This window comes from Miscanthus floridulus, chromosome 18, assembly GCF_019320115.1.
Source record: "Miscanthus floridulus cultivar M001 chromosome 18, ASM1932011v1, whole genome shotgun sequence".
NCBI lineage: Eukaryota > Viridiplantae > Streptophyta > Magnoliopsida > Poales > Poaceae > Miscanthus > Miscanthus floridulus.
Window position 1 is genome coordinate 20,064,993 of NC_089597.1, and position 22,004 is coordinate 20,086,996.

Below are 22,004 nucleotides of genomic sequence, written 5' to 3' on the forward strand. Positions count from 1 at the left end.
GGTTGCTCAGGGTCCACCAGATGGAGTTCGCAAAGTAGCTCGCATGAGGATCGTCAGGTTGTTGTAGAGTGGTGTACCTGCAGGTTAGCAACAGCGCAGACTATTCGTTGGCTCGCTGCTGAGCCTTAAATACGGTATTCCTGGGATGGGGCCCCATGGGATCGGGGGCCCAGGGCGGCCGCCCCGCTCGCCCGCCCTCAGGGCCGGCCCTGCTCTCACCGCTCTGTCCCTGTCACCGGCCACCATAAGATAATCTATTTCTAGAAACTATTATAGTAATTTTCTTTTAAAAAAACACAGGTACAAACCCTTCACTCAACGCATCATGCAACGAAGACAAAGAAAAATAATAAATAACAAAAAAGAACATGAGATAGATAAAAAAGTGCCTCGTGGACTAACCAAAGTACACATATGCACCTAGTCTAATAGCAAGCGAAAAACACCTTGCCTAATTCCCCGCACCCTGTGGCCAGCCCTGTGACAAGGATTATAAGCTCGTCCTCACATCACATATACAGAATTGTTATCATCAGAAAACGAGTGCCTGTTTTTTACTATTAAGAAACAGAAGAAAAATCATGTCTTTTTTACCTTTCCATTTGAGCCTGCTCACGTTTAATTTGTTTATACAGTTCAAAGTGTTACAGGCTTTACTTTCCTTTTTCCAATCAAAACCACGTACGTCCCAATGGTTAGGTTTCGTTTCGATCGGCAACCGACACAGAAGGCAGCAGCATCTCGTGAGGCGATGCAAACAAACAGCATGCAAGCAGAGCAGAGAGCACACCAGCGAGTGATACTGATAGGAAAGTGTGCAGCGGACGTGGCCGAGAGGACGTGAACCGCGCGCGGGCGGCTACCACCGTTTCTGCTCACGCCCCGCGCGCGCGCCCAGCGCCTTGTCAAACCGTGATCCGGCCATCCGGACGTGCGTTTCGTCTGGGCCCCAAAACCACGTCCGCCGCGGTGACGAAGCGCCCACCGGCTGCCGTGCCCGCCGATAGTTTACCGGACCTGTGCCGCCTCCTATAAATGGACAGCCCGCTCCAGCGTCTCCTGCATCCCATCTTCCTCGGCACTTCTATACTCATCAGTCATTACAACTGAGAGCGACTAGCTAGCTCTGCGCTCGGGATCACCATGCCGAACACCGTGACCTCCGCGTCCGTCGACCACAACCTTGCCCTCGCCAAGCAATGCTATATTACTTTTTAGTTTAGTTTAGTTTTGTTTATTTTGTTAGTTTAGTCTGTTTAGCTATATTACTTATTTTATTTAGGTAGTTTATTAATGTTTATTTATTATTTTTTAGTTCGATTTCTTAGTATATTTAGTTTTATGGTTAGCAATGTTAGGGTTAGTTTAAGTTGTACATTAGTTTGTATAGTTTGAGTTTTAGGTTTAGTTTTTTACGGTTGGGTTGTACGTTTAGTTAGTTGTAGCTATTTTAGTTATTTTTAGTTAGGTTGTAGGGTTCAATTTACTTAGGATTAGGTTAGTTGTATTTTTAGTTAGAGATAAATGTACCGTATGTTCATCAACTTTTAGTGGGGTGTTATATAGGTCTATCAACTCTCAAACTGTATTTTTTTAGTCCTTAAATTTTTGAAGTGGTTTACCAGAGGTCCATACCCCATCATTTGAATAATAGAGCTGATGTGGCAAGCCATGTAAGCATCCAACGTGGACTCTGTGTCACCTGACAGCGCTGAGTGGCCCCCCTTTTTTACGGATATCACCCTCTCCTTTTCTCCCTCTCCCACTTCACCCACTGTTCGGCTCCTCTCCTCGAGTCCCCGGGCAACATGGACAGTGCGTGTGTGGAGGAGCCCATCCACTGCCGTGGACAGGGCTGCGAGGAGCACCAACACCGACGACGAGCAAGGGTGGCGTGGCCGTCAACAACGAACGAGCCCAAGCCAAACAATTTCGTGAGCAACCGCCGCGGACGCCGGGACCGGGCGAGGCTCAAGCCTCGGTCCCGGCCGCTGCGAGCGAACTCGAGCCGTGGCCTGGGACATCGTCGGGTGGGTCACGTCCGCAGTGGCGAGGGCCGCCATGGAGGTGGAGGTGGACTTGCCGCCGCCGCCGACAAAAGGGGACGCCGGACGGTGACAAAAGCACGGCGCTCGTGGAGCAGCATGGCGACTTGTTCGTGGCCACGAACTCGTTGAAACGCCTCGCGCTCGTGCGGTTCAGCCTCCTCCATGCTATCCCGCCGTCCTGGCCAGCCCAGTCAAGCTCGCGAGTGCGCGCGCGGACGGGTGCGCTGCGAGCACGTGTCGTGGTTGCGGCAACGGTGAACGGTGTGCGCACACGACGACACACGCGAGTGCGGGCGTTGTGAGTTGTGTGAGCAGCGCATCAGCATGCATGGGTGGGCGGGAGTACGGGAGTGGGTGCAAGGCGAGCAAGTCGTGAGGCTGCTACAACAATGTGCGTGAGCAGGTGCAAATGGCGCGCGGCCGCGATGATGGCGTCCGTAGCGGCGGCACGGCAAGCAGGGTGCGGTGATGGTGTCTTGAGCAGCGTGGCTAGCGGACCGTATGTCCGCCCCCCTAACTTAGGGTTCTCTGTGCATCATATATCAGTCCCTGGATCAATAGCTGATACGCACAACTCGAACAAGGTTGATATCAAAAACCATACTTTTATTGCTAATGGAAAAACACATTACATGGTTCGGGTTTACATAGTTTGGGCCACTGGCCTTCTATCGTATATCAGAGTTCTAAGACAGCAGTCCTTAGTCAACGTGGCTCCATTCCTATAGGCAACTTGGAGTGCGGACGTAACCCTAGACTTATTCCTTAAGCGCATTCCTATATCCCAATCGTCATAGTCCTAGCGTAGCTCTCTCATATGGCTCCGTCTTCGAGTATCCTATCCTTGCGTAGCTCCAGGTAGGTGCTCCTGTAGCTATTCTCCTAAAACATCGAATGGAGGGGGTTGAGTACACAAAGTACTCAGCAAGCCCTAAACTTTGGGTGGAGGGAGGTGGATAGAGAAGGCTATATATGGAGGTGGGTGATGGTGGTTAAGGTGAAAGTAGTAGGGTGAAGTAGTTATAATTATAGGTTGGATCCTGGCAGAGTATTACCATTCTCACCAGTTCTCGTTGTTCATTATAATTACCGAATTAGTAAAATACATCTTACCAGATTATCACAATTGTAGAAGTCTAATCATAGTATCACATCCTAGCATTTGCCCATTCCAAGGACGTGGCTATTCGAATAGATTTAGTAAACTCCGTAGAGGTGTACAAATTTCCCCACAAGATAGACACAGTCCGACACCATCGTCATGGCTTAGACAGGTCTAACGAGATCACGTACCTGCTTGGGAGGTATCCTAGATTTTTCGTATAACTCTACCCCGGCTTCTCAGGGGTTGAAAACACAAAAATCAGGAAGATACCAAATCCTCCCAACGTGATGATACCAAATCATGACAAAAGAAAACATGGCTCCACTACTAAATTTTGACCCTATTGCACCGTCAAATTTTTGATGTTATAGGTCTAAAATAGATGCAATAGTTCGGTTTCGCATCAATTTCTCGTTTGATGCCAGCCGATGCAAGTGGTCTTGATGCAATAGCCTTTCGCATCGGTTACTTGTGGTTGATGCGAGAAGCAGCTATTGCATTGTCCATCCGTTGTCTCTTGCATCAAAATTGAGAGATGCAATAGCTTATTGCATCCAAATCATGTTGATGCAATACATCTATTGCAACGGCTATCGTTCGATGCAATAGACTATATTGCATCCATATTAGGTTCGATGCTATATAATCTATTGCATCGCCATTTTGATTCGATGCAAGTGGTTCTATTGCATCACCATTTTGGTTTGATGCAATACGAACTATTGCATCGACGTTATGTTCCATGCAATTCGAAGTATTGCATCGACATGAGGTTGGATGCAATACAAACTATCACATCGACATGAGCTTTGATGCAATACAAACTATTGCATCGACATGAGATTGGAAGGACAACCAATTATTGCATCGAATTCATTGCACAGAAATTCATAAAATTACAAAATTCAATGGCACAAAAAGGCAATCATATTAATAACTTGGATCATAAGCATTCAATAATTTGTACAATGTGAGGAAGTCAAATGACTTCCTATTTCCAAATAGGTAATTGCAAAGTCGAACTGCATTACAAACCACTAACTTATGCTACAAATAGGCAATCATAAACAAAAATACATGTCTCTTAGCACAGATCAACATGATATATTTCTCGTTGCACAATATTTGATTCATTTCATCTTGCCAAGACTCCCTCAAGGTTGATCTTCCTAAAAAAGTCAAAATGACATGCATTAGTAATATATACAGTTGATCACACAGTTGGAATCAAACATAGACAACATGGTAGATGCTAATCAAGGTTTTACTCATGTTTACATGAGAACAGGGGAGTTGATTAACATTGGACACTTTCTGCAGGTTTGAGCAACAGCAACAGCAGCAAGGACATGTATTTCTTTGCTGTAAACTACAACTGAAATTTTCTAAATAGAAACTAAATGCCCATCTATTACTTTGCTGGTAACAGTTCATATTGAAAGTTCATTTGCTTTGTGAGTAGCAGCCGCATTATCTAGTTTACAGTCAGCCCAAAAATACTAGTGACTACATTATCCATTTTGCTCTACCTATTCTAGCATACAAGTTTAATAATATGTTAACCATGCACTGCTGTTCGCCCTACAGCACGAGTTCAGCAAGAGGAGCTGGGCTCTCGCTGCAGGCCAGAGTTCAGAAAGCTCTAAGTTTGTTGGTTTCTACTTCAACACACACACAACTAACAGTGCCATTTGGTGACAACTATATGTTGATTGATATTCCTGTCAACAATTGCTACAGCCTACGGGAGCAACATTTCAATAAATGTTCTATCTTTATTTTGAGACTGAATTTAGTCTTCCAGAGAGCAAACAAAGGGTTATAGTTTTGACACTGATATTTCTTTGCCTAAAATAATAAGTAAGATGACACATGATTCATGTATAAGTGAACAAAGTTAATGTTAATAATCTGGACAACAACTTAAAATGACACCTGATTCATGTATAGCTCATACCTTTCCTCATTTCTTTCTCGTAACTCGCTTTTTATTTGCAGCATTATTCCTCAGTGTATGTGAAGTAATAAATTTCACAGTCTCATTACTGCCTCTGTCATTTGGGAAAAGTAATATGTTGGCATTGCTACGAGTGAGGCGACTAGGTTGGATACTCATCTTATTGCTCAATAATTCACTGTCTGCTACAGTCTGCAAAAACCAGAAGATTTGAAGGAGCAATCACCACTTAGCAATTCTAAGAATCTGTTCAAGTACAGGTGATATTTTTGAAGTACATTACCTTTTGCATTTGTTCTGGTCCTTGGCTGGGAGTGGGAACAACAGCAGGCCCATTAGAAGGTGCATTATGTATGCCCAACGCAGATTCTGTACCAGCCTTCATTTTTAAAAAAAGATGCACAAATTACCTCAAGATTAAATGTAGTTATCCATTACATTGTAGTTTCCATTTATCAAAAAATAGTACCTGTGCTAAATCTGCAACTTCATTTGCACTAACAGCAGCCTTCGTATTTAAAAAAAAGATTCACATATTATGTCAGATTAAATGTAGGTATCCATTACATTGCGGTTTGCATTCATAAAAAAAACAATACCTGTGTTAAATCTGCACCTTCATTTCCACTAACCATATTTTCAATACCAGTAGCATTGGTCGTGAATTCTGAAGGATGAATGGTTGTTTCTGCAGGCTGAGGGGCTGTTGTGGTTGGTGCAGCATTCTAGCATTGGAGTTATAAGGAGAAACATTAGCAATCAAGCTTTACTAAAATCAATGATGTTGGTAACAATTAAGAAGTAGTATTAGTACCAAAGGCGGTGCATGATTCTGTTGTTTGATTAGTGAAAACAACTCTTGCCTTAGTTCTTCTCTAATCTTGCTACTTGTACTCTCCAGTTGATGTTGCAGCTGCTGAATTTTTTCCTTGTTGCTCTCCCTCTCAGCGGCTTGAACGGTAAGCTGTTCTTTTAACTTGTCTACCTTAGCTTGCATCTCAATATTCTTCTGTTGGGCTGCTGCAGCTAATGCAGATGCACGAGCTTGCTCTTCAATTCGTTCATTCATAAGTTGGCTTCGGGTCGGATACTTTGCCATGTATCCATGTCCAGGACCTTTCCTGCTCCTGCATCCAGTGGTTTCCTTGTAGGTTTCATGAAGAATGTGCATTTCTTGTTCTTTTGAAATCACAGAAGCTTCCAACTCAATTCTCTCTACAATTTTGGAGAAGGCGCTTGCCTAAATTTAAGAACACAATTAGTGTTTTCAACTTTAGCAAGTAGCAGTTCAAGTATAATAAGAATTAGGTAAAATGGATACTTTGGAAATCAAACTATATCAGTTAGATTCATGTACTGATTACTTCCTAAAAAATCCAAGTCCATGTTAATCATGCAAATATGATTCCTAGCAAAGCATGTTGAGAGGTAGAAAGCAATGGACAGTTGAACGCTAGCATTTCAGAGATATGTATGACATTGGAGATAAATGAATAAAACATGTTATGAGAACATACATCACTGGACACTCGTTTACCGAGTAGCCCAGCTCTATTCAAATCACTTTAAAGAACATAACTTAACTACATAAAGCACCTAACTTAAGCAACTTGCTTTCCAGCAAGTTCCCAGAAATCTGGGTATGCAACAGCTGTACAGAAAATAAATCATATCTGGAGATATACAAGTCCAAATGACTTGCAATAGGACATTCTGGAAAGCTTATAAAATTCTCCAGATTTCATCTTCAAACATCAAACCATGATTCAGAACTTAAGTACTTCGAAATAGCAGAATTACAGAAACTACTCTGCTGAAACAGAGAGCAACAAAAAACTGGGAGCTAACTTCAAACAGCTGTAACTTTGAAACTAGTAGGCCAAATGACCTCAAATTTGAACAGCAGCTAGATATGACAATTATCTTCGACTTTGGTATTCACAAGTTTCCCAGGAAACCAACTTATGAAGGTGAACTTCTCTAAGTCCCCAGATCTGTCCAGATGGGACCAACATCTCACTTAAAGAAATAACGATGTTCCAAACTTACATTTGGACCATACCAACCATATCATGGCAACATACATAACTCATGGACACCAGAAAATATGATGGCCATCATAAAATAAAATTATTTGATAATTTTCTCAATTTAAATAGATACAAGGATGCATAAAAGACCATATACAAGACTTGCATAGAAAATTCTACAAAAATTACAGCAGCTACCATATGCTATCAGGAGACCACAGAAAAAGTTTGGAAGCATTTGGCTCATCCAAACTTGCTATACCAAAAAGAACAGGTGGCACAGCTGAAAACTGAAAATAGCATAAATAAGAAACTAAAGATAGGATTGCCAAACCGAACACAAGGACAAGGAGATGATGACCTTTTATCACCCAATCAGGGCATGTACAACTAACAATATAATAATTATGTTATATATAATTGCAACATCACTAAGTACTAATGAACAAAGTAGCACTTACATATATTTCCTTAGCAGCATCAGAAGACCATCGGCCCTCCTTGGTGCGTGTACTCCTCCAAAATGTCAAAGCATCTGGCTCTTCACCAGTCTCCAGGTTTCTCTAAGATGTGAAAATTGAATATTGTTACTGTTTGGGTAAAAAATAAAAGAAGAAGATTAGGTTCCATATCATTACCTGCTTATGACTAACTTGTGAAAAAGGTTTTGATCCTGTAAGATGTATTGTCTGTCGATGCTGGGAATTGCTAGAGTTTGTGGTGCTTAATCGCTAATATAAACACAAATATGTTAGTTGCACTACAAAATACAGACAATAAACACATATATGTCAGAGGCTTGGAACCTGGAATTTGTCACTTCCAAAATACAACACCAAGTAGTGCCACTCCACAATGTCCAAATCATCTGGCTTATGTCTCATTCTTTCATGATAACTGTTGTATGCCTTGTATGTGGCACTGAATTGAGCTCGCCATCCTTTGTAACGATACTATGCAATCTTCCATATCCTAGCCTTCTCATCATCATTGTCTCAATGTTCCACCTAACCTGTAGAAAAGGGATACCAACAAATTGTGAACAAATAAGATATTACAAAGAATTATTTTATCATATGCGGGAGCAAGACTGTAACGTACCATTATATCTCGTGCTATTTTATCTTTAACAATCTACTTGACATCTCCCCACTTTTTAACTCCAATAAGTGGAGTCCTTTGTCTTGTAAACCAAACTATTTCATCAACGAACGAGCGATAGTTATCTCCTATAGGACCGCCTTTTGTGGATGAGAAATCTATACTAAGTTTCTCAGTGCCAAGTTTAAATCTCTTAGCTTCGACCGATAAACCTTTCAAGGTTCCACGCCCAATCTTTCTCTTGTCGCCAACCCCTACTGTAAAATTGATGTTATAAAATGGAACGTATGTTAACATTATAAATCAGCATTTTTATGTTATAGTAATGTATGAACACGAGGCCTTTGGCCTACGAGCATGAGCGGGAAACTGCATTGGTGTTGCGCTATTGTCACCACTTCCGTCTTCTTCAATGGTTTCATCATCTAAATATGTATCTGCACATACAAAAAAGTGAAAGTACACAGTTACAATGGAGTATATATATATATATATATATATATATATATATATATATATATATATATATATATATATATATATATATATATATATATATATTAAAGCTTCCACTAATGCCAAGATAAAACAAAATTAGATTACATATATCTTGAAGAAGCCCTTCCCTCCTCAACCATTCTTTATATGTTGCAACAGTATTCAACCGGGTGTCATCCTTAAATTCTGCGAGATGCATATAGATGTTATATATATAGTGTCAGTTTGAGAACTGTACCTAAAAATGATTGAGATGTATTTTTCTAGTACATTAGTACCTGGGTTGTTTTCATCCTGTGGCAGCTCCTGAAACCACACCTTGTACACATCAATGTCTTCATTCATAATTTCATATTCACTAACTTCCTCGTGTGTACTACGTTGCTTAATCGGTGTTATTGCATCTTCTCCTTCCTGATCTTGGACAGTTTCTGAAACTGCTAACCTAATTTTCTTCTCTTCTATACAATCTTCAACCATTGCTAATGCATCTTCTTCGTAATCTATACGCTGCAGCAAAGTTGTATCGTTGCCACATCTCTTGAAATAGTACATGAAGTCCCTCGCAGAATAACCCATCTTAACTTTGAACTTCAATAAGTGGCCAAAGGTAATTTTAGCACGGTCAATGTCCAATATGGCACATTTCTGGTCCTTGGGTCCCCCCAAGAAATCAATAAGTACTTGCCAAGCATATCCCGTTTTCTTGCGTGTTTTCCTACAATTGTCAGGAAATAAATTAATTGATGCACATGTATATTTGTTAAATGAATAAACAATGTGCTCATACTCAAATATCATGTATGGATGTTCAAGCTACGTAGTGTATGCCAGTAGTTAGAGCAATGACAGGAACAATGTGCCAAATGTCAAAATTCAGTGGATAGCATTTTGTCAATGTCAAAATTTGTTAGTTGCAAGTGCTATGTATAACAAATACCTGCAACAAGTGCATTATCTCTTGGTCTGATTACACAGAAGAAAGTGGATGTTTGCATAGTATAGATTAGCAAGAATATAAGCAGACTACATCCAACTAGACACTATGGCATTAGTGAATTCACTTCTAAACAAGCCATTAAAACACACAAAAAAGTTATAGTGAATTTTAGGCACTTCCGGGCAATGTCAAGTACAATTTTGTATGTGGTGGAACCTATCTGTGAACCAATAAAGGGAATGCACCAGGGCGATGCAGCTGTGCACTACAGTGGAGATACTTGCCAATATGGGAGTAGATATCAGACAAGCATATCCAACAAATAAAAGGCCTGTTATTAAGATGGGTGGGATTCCGAGAATGTGATCAAAAGAGAATTCTTGTGGTTCCCTGACCTTTGTCTTGGTTGAGTTCAATCATTACAAACATTAAATCAAAAACATACCTTAAAGCCTCTAATTGTGAAGATTGTCCCATATGAGGCAAAAATCAATTCTGACTAGAACCACAAGCGTGGCAGCAAAGCTCTATCGTGTACTTCATTCAACAAATTTATCTTATGATTGAAAAATCAATTAATGACTGCAATATGGCAAATTCCTAACAATTTTGGGAACAAACCATATAAAATTAATGCCTGCAATATGGTCAATTTATGTCTGGACACACTACGCATAACCATTCGAAAATCCATGCTGAGTTGTCAAAAATTGAAAGATAGAAACACCAAAGCATGAACATTTTTCAATGCAAAGCCAATAATAGGACCCCATAAGAAGGAACTGTATCACAAATGCTTAAGTGAATTGTAGCATGATGTCAAAAATTCTGCAATCTTAAGAGAAGCAACCTAACTTTTTATTTCATATGGCATGTTAAAACTTCTAGTAACATATTCAAATTTCCCCAATATCTAAATTCCTAAATTGTCACATAATTTTTGTAGGGACTGTAACATCATGTTGTCAATCACACATTACACAATAGCAAACATCCAATTCCTCATCCACACTGTTTTAAGGATTTCACTAGGACCTTGTGAACAATAGCAAACATGAGAAGACTGATCTGTAAGGAAAATGGACCCTAGGCCCATTTACTTTGGATTTTGGTGTTTGATGACTAACACAACCAAATTGGACTAATGAATTTTAAGTGTTTGTTTTGTAGTTCAATAGGGTGCAAGACGTAACTTGGATGAAGGTGACGTGATGATCCGATGATCAACACCTCAAGCAAGACCTTAGGAGCACAAGAGAAGACCCAAGAGATCAAGCAAAGTCTAAGCATGAAGATTGGAACCAAGCCGTATGCAAGATCGTGAAGAAATGAGCTCACTGTGGTGACCGGATGCTGGACCGGACGCTGGGCAAGTGGCTCGGCAGACAAGCGACCGGACACTGGACCAGACGCTGGCGGCAACCGACCGGACGCAGGACAGCAGCGTCCGATCGAGTACAGAGAGGTTCCAGAGCAGCAAATCTATGACCGGACGCGTCTGGTGGCAGGCGACCGGACGCTGGCCAGCGTCCGATCAACACATTACCGGCTCAACGATCGGGATGACCGGACGCGTCTGGTCAGAACGATTTAGCGTCCGGTCAGTAGCAGGATTGCGGGAGTTCGACCCCAACGGCTACTTTCTCAGTGGGGCTTATAAATACAACCTCCAACTGGCCATTTGAGAAGTGTGGAGCTGAGGAAACATACCAATGGTGTTGATACACCATTTTAGTGATCTCCACATGCATAGTGCTTAGTGTTTTATTAGGTGATTAGCATAAGTGCTTTGCGAAGTGCTTAGGTTGATTAGACCACCGCTTATGCGCTTGCTCTAGGTTTATGCCTAGTGTTTAGTGAGGTTTGCATACCTCTTGCCACCCCATGCTTGTGAGCACAAGTGTTGTACATCGGAGGGGCTTGAAGTCTTGCGAGATCATACCAACCGCTTTTGTGGTGTGGCCGCCACCGTGTACCGGAGGGAACAAGGCCCATGGTGTTTCGGCCGGAAGCTTGATAGTGAAGATGGCGGGGAGCATCCGGGAGAGGTTTGCCGAGAGGCACATCAGAGACCCACTTGCGTGTGGGGAAGGCCCGAGGCTATCCACGGAGTTACCCGACCGGGAGCTTGACCCTTGCGAGGGATTCCTTGCGAGGGGCTCCAACGAGGACTAGGGGGAAGCTTGCGCGCTTCTCGATACCTCGGTAAAAATACCGGAGTCATCGACGGGAGTTTGCATATCTCTACCTTGCTCTTTAGCTTCCGCATTTACATTGATTACTTTACTACGTTTGCGGTAGAGATAGCAACACACTAGCAAAACCATAGTTGCACATCTAGATAGTTTATCTATTGCATAGGTTTTGCTAGGGTTATAAAAAGAGGCCATAGTTTAGAGTTAGAATTTTAAGTTGCCTAATTCACTCCCCCCCCCCCTCTTAGGCGTCACGGTCCCTTCATGATCAACACAAGCAATTTGAACCCTCTACAGCTTATGACAGGGACACAAATGATGGATAATTGAATTTTTGTAAACAGAGTTCAATTAATTAATTAACTGACCAACCAATTAATTAACAAAAATTCTACAACCAACACATAAACTGCATATCGATAGGTACCTGGGTTGGTCATCTTTTTGCTTCTCGGGTCCATCTTGTCGACGATGAGGTGTGTCTATGACACCTTCAGGGCTGGGGCTGGACCGCGTGGAGAACCTCCTGCTGGACGGAGGAGATGGCGAGCTCATGGAGGGAGGAGGCGGCAACCTCTTGGACGGAGGAGACGGCGACCTCCTGGTAGGCGGCCTCTGTAGAGGCGGTGGCGACGGCGACCTCCTAGTACACGGCCTCCGTGGAGGCTGCAGCAACGGCGACCTACCGGTAGTAGACGACGACGGCGCGCGTGCGGTCATCTCGCGCCTCGGAGTGGAGAAGATGCGTGGAAACAACCGCTAGGTTGGGGCGGCGGCTCCTCTTCTACCATGATGCAGATTAGTACCGTACTGTATTAGGGAGGGAGAGTAATTAGCGGCCCAGGTTGTTTTTTCGCGGGAGGAGGGCGCGTGCTGTGGAAATTTTCGCGGATTTGGGAATTTTGAGCGCCAGGTTTCGCAGACGTGATGAGGACTATAATAAAAAGTAATAAATAAAAGACAGTTCCTGATGTGAAATAAATAAAGAGAAAATATAGAAAATTGTAAATAGGTTTTAAAATAGTTTTAATAACTATGATATATAACTAGATATATGCCCGTGCGATGTACGGTGTAAAAAATTTTATTGACATATACTTAGATTTGTAAAAATAATTAACAAATATACTAATCTAATTACATGATTTATTTTTGTATTTGTGTGGTTTATTTTGTACTTTTTCTAATACTTGTGTGATTTTTTTTACATTTTATAATTTTAAGATAATTACATCATATTTAGAAAAATAATAAAATGATAGTACATGATTTTGTATTGGAACAATAAACCATTTTCAAATTCACTTAGGCATTTTTTCTCTTTGTATCATTGTTCGTGGTGGGGCGCCCTCGGCTGCAAGTGTCGTCACGGTGGTATTCGTCGCTATATTTGAGTTCCACGATGAGAACCTAGCTCACTCCAAGTCTTGGTGCGTCGGTAGCGGCAGCATCCAGGGCTGGGGATGAAGCAACGGTAACAGGACACCAACATAGTCTTGCTGCCGAGTTGACTTGGGGTGCTTGTCGCCTCACTCATGTTTTGAGATCTGTTGTGGCAGGGGCCATAGTTGGCATGTTAGGGGTATGACGCCAATGTTGTGAGATCCGATGTTGTTGGTGCGTCATTGATGAGAATAAGAGCAACGTTAAAGGGGGCGTTCTTCCTCATGAGGATCAAATCACTATGTTTCCATAATTGGTGTCTAGGGTGGGCTCGATTGATGGTATGACGCCCATGTTGTGAGATCTCAAAGGATGCATCAACTTCACTGCACGATCGGAAACTCGGTGACATATGACAATTAGGTACTAGCTGGACATGATCGGTAACCACGATAGAAATTGTTTTCAAAAATTTATAAATGTTGTTGGAATGTTGAATTTAAAAAGATAAACATAAATTGTTAAAAAACACGTTGAATTCAAAAAGTTAAACAAAAATTGTTAAAAAAAACATTGATTTTCAAAAGGTAAACAAAAATTGTAGGAGAAAAGCACAAAAATATCGGCGCTGGACTAGCCAGTGGCGCGGCCTCACCAGGCTGAACCCTAAAGGGCAGCCCAGCAAAGCCGGCCTGGCTAGAACAGGCCCACAAATAACAGCTTGGTCTTGGTAGTCATTCAGGTAGTGAGTTCGACCAAGCTTGCAGCCTTGAACTTTTAAGCTGGTCTCTACCTCGCTGAATTCGCGATGTGGGACTAATGCGCATGCTCGGTTGGAGAACAGGCAAACAATATCCTAACTGGGCCAGCCTAGTGATTCATGAATATGAAGAGGAACACCTCAGCGATCCACCGTGTCTCGCACCCCCCCTGACCCACCATTGACTCTCCCGTGACTCCCCCACCCGTTCCCATCCTCTCGAGTCTCACGGGCGACTGCGGCGGCGGCGGAGTGAATCTAGGGCGGCGGCAGAGTCAATCGAACGGAGGCGCCGGCCATGGCTCGCGGCAAGCGCGGCCACCACGCCCGGAACCAGCATCGCAATGCGCGCGGCCAGTTTTGCCGTGTACGAGGTGATCTGCATCATCGACGACGATGACGTCCAATCGGAGGTGCGTGTGCCCCGAGGTAAGCGCATCAAAGGGGATCCTTCAATCCCAATCCCGACGAAGAGGAACATCAAAGGGGAGTCGTCGACCCCAACCCCGGCGAAGAAGAACCCTAACCCAGGCAACAAGGGCAAGAACAAGGTAAGATCTGCCTTTCCCCTCCTTCTTACTTGACTTTATGTTATCCAGCAAGCTCAAACGTTTAGCATATAATCCACGAACGACTACTTGTATGAAAACCGAGGCACATATCATAGGATAGATCCATCTGAGGTAGCCATCCCTACAGAAAAAGAAGGCAAGGCTCCTGTACGTGTAAAGTACTACTTGGATCATTCATGCAACGTGATTATTAAGTTGTAGATTTCATTAAATTATTCAAGAGTGGTAATGTTTGAAATGAAAGAAATAATAAACATGTTTCTTTTTGTAGCCTTTACCAACAGTAGATATGTCATAATATTAATAAAAGATTGAATATGGAGCATATTGATCAAATTGACATATTTAGGAGAATCATGCAGATATCTGTATAAGAGACTTGACCTCTGTTTAGGTTGTGATTAGAGCTGGTAGGAAATATACTATTCATTGTTCAAAAAAGGCTAGATAAAGTAGTTTTGATCGATTGGTGAGCCAATGTTTGCTAGCCTTAGATGTAAATGCTTAAAAACAATTGGCTAGTTTATATGAAGAGAGAAACGTATGCACTGCTAACTTTGTTATTGGGTTTGAAATTTTGGCACCTCATTCAACATATTGTATATGAATTCTAAAGTATTCGATGTCGTACCTACCATAATGACAAGAGTACATCAGAATCATGATCTCACTTGTAGAGTTGCAAATATTCAGGTCATGAGCCAAGCCTACAAGTTGTGCAGCGAACTTGATGCGTGCTACGAGACACTCTTCGTCGAAGTCGAGCATGGCGTGCTGACTCCTCTACAAGAGAAGATCAAGAAGAACAAGAAGTGAATTGCTGTGGTCTGTGCAACTAACGTGTGCACTTTATGTGCTGTTGGTAGTTTAGTAACTAATGAAAGAACTGTATGTGCTGATGTCTGGTACTTTGTAAGACCGAATACAAGCACTGTATGTGCTTGTGTATGGAACCACTAATAGAAGCCTAATGGAACCAGTATGTATATTTGCTTGTCTCTGGACCTTTTTCTCGTTGCATGCTTGGGTGTCCAGTCACCAAAATTTATGGAAGCCTGAAGGGTGTGCATAGGTGTGTTAACAAAAGTCTTGTTATCCAATCTGCCTGGAAAATAGCTATAACAAAAGTCATAGTGTTGCAACACCTGTTCTCCGGTCAGTGGTTGTGGAGCCTCCCTAGTTTCTGTCCTATTGTTGAAACTGACCTTGTTTCTGCGCCACTTGTGGTCCATAGGCAAAAAGCGACGATGCCCCATGTAGCAATGCTTCCACCCATGCTTCAACCATAAGTAGTCTGTTTCCGTATGGCAGTATGGACATGCAAACTTGCCTTTCGTACTCCATCCAGAAAGCATCGCATATACTGGAAAGTCATTAATTGTCCACAGTAGAATTGCATGCAAATCAAAATTCTTCCTCTCCTTTGCATCCCATGTTCTGACACCCTCTTCCTAGAGAACTTTGAGCTCATCAATTAGAGGCTGCAAGTATACATCAATGCTAACACCAGGCGATCTCGCTCCTGGTATCATCATCGACAACATCCAATACGACTGTTTCAAACACAACCATGGTGGAAGATTGTAAGGAATTAAAATCACAGGCCAACAACTGTATGACACATTCAACATACCAAACGGATTGAATCCATCAGATGCCAGACCAAGCCTAACATTACGAGGATCCTCTGCGAACCGTTCATAGGTTGCATCCACATGCTTCCATGCTTTGGAGTTCGCGGGATGTCGCATTTTTCCATCATCCACCAATTCTTCCTTATGCCAACGCATATATGATGCTCTAGTCCCTGACATATATATCCTTTGGAGCCGTGGAATCAGTGGGAAGTACCGTAGGATTTTACGTGGAACACGCTTGTCTGAGCCAGAACTACTACCAACATCCTGTACCTTTTTAGACTGCTTCCACCTTGTCTCACCACATTTTGGGCAATTATCTAGGCCCTCATATTCTTTCCCTCTAAATAACACACAATCATTATAGCATGCATATATCTTTTCATAATTTAGACCAAGATCTCTAACAACCTTTTTGATCTTCTCCATACTATCTGGGAGGCAGTGTCCTTTAGGAAGAATAAGCAAGAACAACCCAAGTACGTACTCCATGCAAGCATTACTACAACCAAACATGTACTTCATCTGAAACATTCTGACAATGAAAGACATCTGGGTAGCTTCCGTGCATCCTGGAAACAACTCCTTCTTGGCCTCTTCTAGCAATTCAAAGAACTTCTTTGCCATCTCATTTGGCTGTTCCTCATCGATTTCTCCACGTATAGTACCCCTGATCATAGAATGTAATAATTCTTTGGTAGCAGCCCTATCATCAACATCATCATCATCATCAATAGCCGAACCTTCACATATACTTTCCTGCTCTTGGATGAATACTTTCCTGCTCTCGGATGAAGCTTTCATCAAAACCTTTCCGAAGCAAATGCTTCTGAACATCTGACCGTTTTCTAAATGACATGGAACGACATGCTGAACATGGACATGGTGTCGTTCCTCCTTTAGAGCTGCCTCCGAAGGTGCTATCAAGATAATCTGTTAATCCTTGTTGCCACTCTGCAGATGCCTTATCTAGCCGCATCCAACTACTACCCTGGTGTGACATTGATTCGAAGACCTGACAAACACACGCAAAGATAAATAAACATGCTACGGATTGGAAACAAATGCAAAGTAAATAGCAATATGATTGATTGTAACAACCTACTGCTACCAATTAATATTGTAACAAAAATAGAAAATTAGGGCAGCACTTTATTTCAATACGCAGCAAGAACAGTAATATTTATCTCAAGCATAACAAAAGAAAAAAACAAACATATATATGAAAAACTCCAACAACTTAGGTGTTCACCATGAATTTTATTTCCATCATCTACTACGGAGGCAGAAATAGTTTCTAGGGCCTTGTTTAGTTCCCTTCAAAATTCCAAGTTTTTTCACTCTCTCTCTATCACATCAATTTTTAGCCATTTGCATGGAGTATTAAATGTAGGTAAAAAAAATAACTAATTACACAGTTTAGTTAGAAATCACGAGATGAATCTTTTGAGCCTAGTTGATCCACGATTGGACAATATTTGTCAAATAAGACGAAAGTGGTACTATTTATCAGGTTGAAAAAACTTTCAATCTAACGTGGCCTAGGTGTGGCGAGTTTATAAAGGCCACCGCCATAAATAGTCGCGTCAGCATCTAGCCAAGCGTTGCCATAATTTGGAGATATAGTAGTCTGTTGTCTAAATTTTTTTTAACCGCTATAAATATAACATGTCTATAGATGAGTATATGAATTGCAAAACCCAACTATATGGAGAAAAAAATGACATACAGAGTTCTGCACGAGTCAGGGCGTTCAGACTGGAAGAGATTGAGAGACACAAAAGAAACCTGACCTGACTAAACGAGCAGGTTAATAGGGAGACCGGAGACGTATACCTGCACTCAACTATGCTATCGCTCGTAGTCCCTGGTCGCTCGTCGTCCGGCGCCTGTCGCCGGCCCGCCGCAGCCGCACGTCCGCACTCCGCACAACACATGCAATAGGGGGATACGAAGGAGTGTAGATCGGCCACGCGTATTCACGGAAGGCGCACACAAAGAGACGGCCGGATAGGTACCGAGCAGACGAGCATATCCCTCTGCGTGCTGGTATCCAGGCAACCAGGCCCATCAGGCCGCTCCCGCCGTATTACCGTATCAATGTGTATACTTCATCAATATATAATATACATTTATTTACTAATATATATAATACATATATTCGGTATTTTATATATTGTTTAGGTATGGCGCGCGCAAAATAGATGTTCCTTACGTAAATACACATACAAAGTCAAAACATGATTAGATAATAGTATAAACGAATAAATATGCTAGTCCATGCAACAACATGCAACTAGACTAGTGGTTTGTCCATGATTTGGACAATCCTAAGGGCACAGGTTTGACTCCTCTGCCCCTCACATTGGTTGTTATTTTTTTCAAAATAATTAACAATTCACTTATTAGACTTCTCATTTTTCATTAAATTAACAATGCACTTATTAGGTAGTCACAAGGTGTTATTATTTTCACGTTAGTCAATTTTATTCCAAAAAAAAATTAACTTACACGTGGTCCCACCAACTAGCAATTCACTTGGACGTGGTCCTAGCTCTTATTTTTTAAAAAAAATAAGAGTACTCAAAAAATAATTAATAATTCACTTTTTAGACGTGTCATTTTTCTTAAATTTAGCAATTCACTTATTAGGTAGTCACAAGGTGTTATTTTCACGTTACTCAATTTTATTTCAAAAAAGAATTAACTTGCACGTGGTCCCACCAACTAGCGATTCACTTAGACGTGGTCCCACTAGCTAGCTAGGCAGTCGCAAGATGTTTTTTTCAAGTTAGTCAATTTTATTTCAAAAAAATAACTTACATGTGGTCCTACCAGCAAGCTACTCAGTCGCAAGGTGACCTTGCATCAGACACAAATCCGCTGCAATAGTACTTCCTAATTGCATCTATATTCTAAACCGGTGCAATACCACCTACATATTGCATCAAAAAATCAATACTAACGCAACCAAATGTGTCCGATGCAATAATTTCTACCTATTGCATCCCATGTTCGAAATGATGCGATAGATCATACCTATTGCATCGACATGAATTACTATCGCATCCAACTCATTTTCGATGCAATAACGACCACCTATTGCATCATATTTTGAAAATTGATGCAATAGCAGCCACCTATTGCATCAGATTTGTGTTCGATGCAAGGGGACATGATGCAATAGGGTCAAAATTTAGTGCTCGAACAAGGCAAGAAAATCAAGGGCCCGAACATGGCCAAAAACCAAAAGCTTAACGTGGAAGATCACATAGCATCCACGCTAACCGGACCACGGAAGAAAACCTATCCCCGTGTCGGCTCCTGATATTTCACTGCCTACACCGGCCTTCTAGTAGAAATTATACTTCAATCTAACGGGGTGTGAGATTAAGTCTACCCATATAGACATGTGGTTGTACATAATATCTCACTAGGTGAGAGGGACTACGAACCGGTCCTTATGTGACCGAGGCGAGTATCTCCCACAGGAATCCTCTCCAGGCATTCCTGCCAAGGCAATTTACCTCCAAATTACCCCCACTCGCCCATGTTGCGGTTTAGTCAAGTTTTACCATTCAAGTTCTATAGTTATTATTTTCAAGTTCATATTACTTATATCATATCAAGGTAACCATCACCTTATCACATTATCATAATTAAGCTCATATTTATAGTTTCATTAACTCATGAGGGGTTTCAAGTATTAGGGGTTGGGTTATTATTCAGTGGAGATGGATAGTGGAAAGTTTATGGTGGAGGCTAGCATTATGTGGCGGTGGTGGAAGGGAGGTGGTTAAGGGATGGCATGTAGTGTAGAGGGAGGGGTTAGGTGGGTGTTAGGACTTGCCTCCATTTGCTGATGATTATATGCTTCTTCTGATTCCTGTGTCTCCTGTTCCTGTCTTCTAGACTCGGGTTCTCTTCACGTCTCCTATCCTATGCGGTCTAGCGTCGGTAAACAAGAATACACAAACAAAGAAAAATAACAAGCAAGGCATGTAAAACAAGTATCGGCAATCAAATGATCCTAGATGGGTTGGTCCTAGTCGGGTGATGGGTTGTTATCTAGGTTATCACTATTATGTCAATCTGAAGTAAGATTTGGACAGAGGTATTCTATTCAGAAGGTAGGGTTCTACAGGTTAGGTTAAGGTGGGTGGTTGGTGTGATGGAAAACTAGACCACATTATTAGGGTTCACTATTATCTGAACCTAAAAGAGAAAGTCTGACCAAGTCATCATAGATGACCTATCTGACCTCTACAGGTTCACTAGGGTTAGCGTCACATACGCATGTGCATATGTATATACCCATGATTAATTAGGATTGAGTAACTAGGTTGCTAGGGTTAGCCATACATAGACGTATACCCATGTATTGGGCATATCCTTGTATGTATAGGTATCCTATTATTTTAGGTGATTGGGTATGGATATATTCGAGTATGTGTCATGGTACATACACATACGCGAATATACGGGGTTAACTACTACTACGACGAGGGGCTACTATTATAATTGGTATTAATTTAAATACAAGAAAGGAAGCAATCAAACTAGAATTTAAATGGGCATAAATAATTAGAAAAAATAATATTATTATGTAGGGTTTATTTTAGAAGATTTATGGTGAAAGAACTACTGAATTCGGAATCAAAATGACCGGGTTATAAATCATCTTGGTTTAGTGGCTAAATGCTAATGAATAGAAACATGGAAATTATTTCTACAATTTTATCTAATGAAAATGAGTGGCAACTATCTAGGTATGATCTAGGGTGACTCTAGTTTATTTAGAATTTTTCTGGGAATTTTTCTATAATTAATAAGTTTACCTTTTTAATATTCCTGTGTACACTCCCTGTGTGCACCTAGTATTTTCTTCCTAGTCTAGTGGCTGACGCGTGGTCCCACAGTCAGAGGTCAGGGCTGACCTACTGCTCCCGTGAGCCGATCTGGTGGACCGGCTTCCTCCTCTCTGTGGTCCATGTGGACCGCACTCACAGAGAAAGGAGAGAAGGGAGAGGGGCTGTGCTGCTGCCGTGTGGGTCCCGTGAGGTGGCGTGGCCCGCTCCCATTGGGTGGAACGACGTGGCCGGGCTCGGCTTAGGCCGAGTGCGGCGTGTGTCCGCTCCTCCCCGTCCCCATTCGGTGGTCAACGAGCAAGAGAGAGGAGAGAGCAAGAAACAGAAGGAGAGGGAGCAGGGCGCTGGTAGAGGCAGGGCGGCTGCAGCGGCGGCGATAGGTGATGAGCAGGGCAGAGGGAGAGCGAGGCGATGGGGGAAGCAAAGCACGGGGCAGAGTGGTGGTGGCTGGGCGCTCGGCGTGCGCGGCAAGCGTGACGAAGAGGAAGCGGAGGGAGAAGGGGAGAGCAGAGGCGCGGCGACGGCGAACGCCTCGGCTCCAGCGAGCAGAGACGGGCGCGACGGCGAATGCCTCGGCCCGGTCGCGCGCTCGGCTCCGAGCAGAGCAGAGAGCAGAGGAGGATGAAGATAGATGGGGGAAGGAGGCAAGCTCGAGCTCGATGGGGCGAGGCTCCTCGGCAGGCCATGGCCGGCCATTTATAGCCGTGCGCGAGCTGCTGTAAGGCGGTGCGGGCGGCGGAGATATTTTCCGGCCTTGGAGCTGCTCATGAGCTGTCGACGAGGTGACAAGGGAGGAGGTCGGCTGCCATGGCGACTTCGGCACAGTGAGTCAGCGAGGACAGGGCGGCAAGGCGACAGCTTGGATTGGCGGTGCGGCACAGGGAGTCAGCGGCGGCGTCGACATGAGCAC

The 22,004-nt window shown here is 42.6% G+C and overlaps 1 protein-coding gene and 1 pseudogene across 1 annotated transcript; one reads left to right on the forward strand and one right to left on the reverse strand.

The window, feature by feature from the left end:
• The first annotated feature begins 1,143 nt into the window (after positions 1-1,143).
• The window catches only part of LOC136523414 (early nodulin-93-like), a 41,642-nt pseudogene continuing 20,781 nt past the window's right edge, over positions 1,144-22,004 (forward strand).
• On the reverse strand, positions 4,063-8,121 carry LOC136522580 (uncharacterized). The gene is made up of 9 exons (XM_066516387.1): positions 7,947-8,121; positions 7,779-7,871; positions 7,602-7,703; positions 5,925-6,350; positions 5,743-5,835; positions 5,580-5,618; positions 5,394-5,489; positions 5,111-5,302; positions 4,063-4,322 (listed from the first exon to the last, which is right to left on the reverse strand). Exons 1-8 carry the CDS (start codon positions 8,022-8,024, stop codon positions 5,117-5,119), a joined length of 1,113 nt encoding a protein of 370 aa, XP_066372484.1. The 5' UTR covers positions 8,025-8,121; the 3' UTR covers positions 4,063-4,322; positions 5,111-5,116.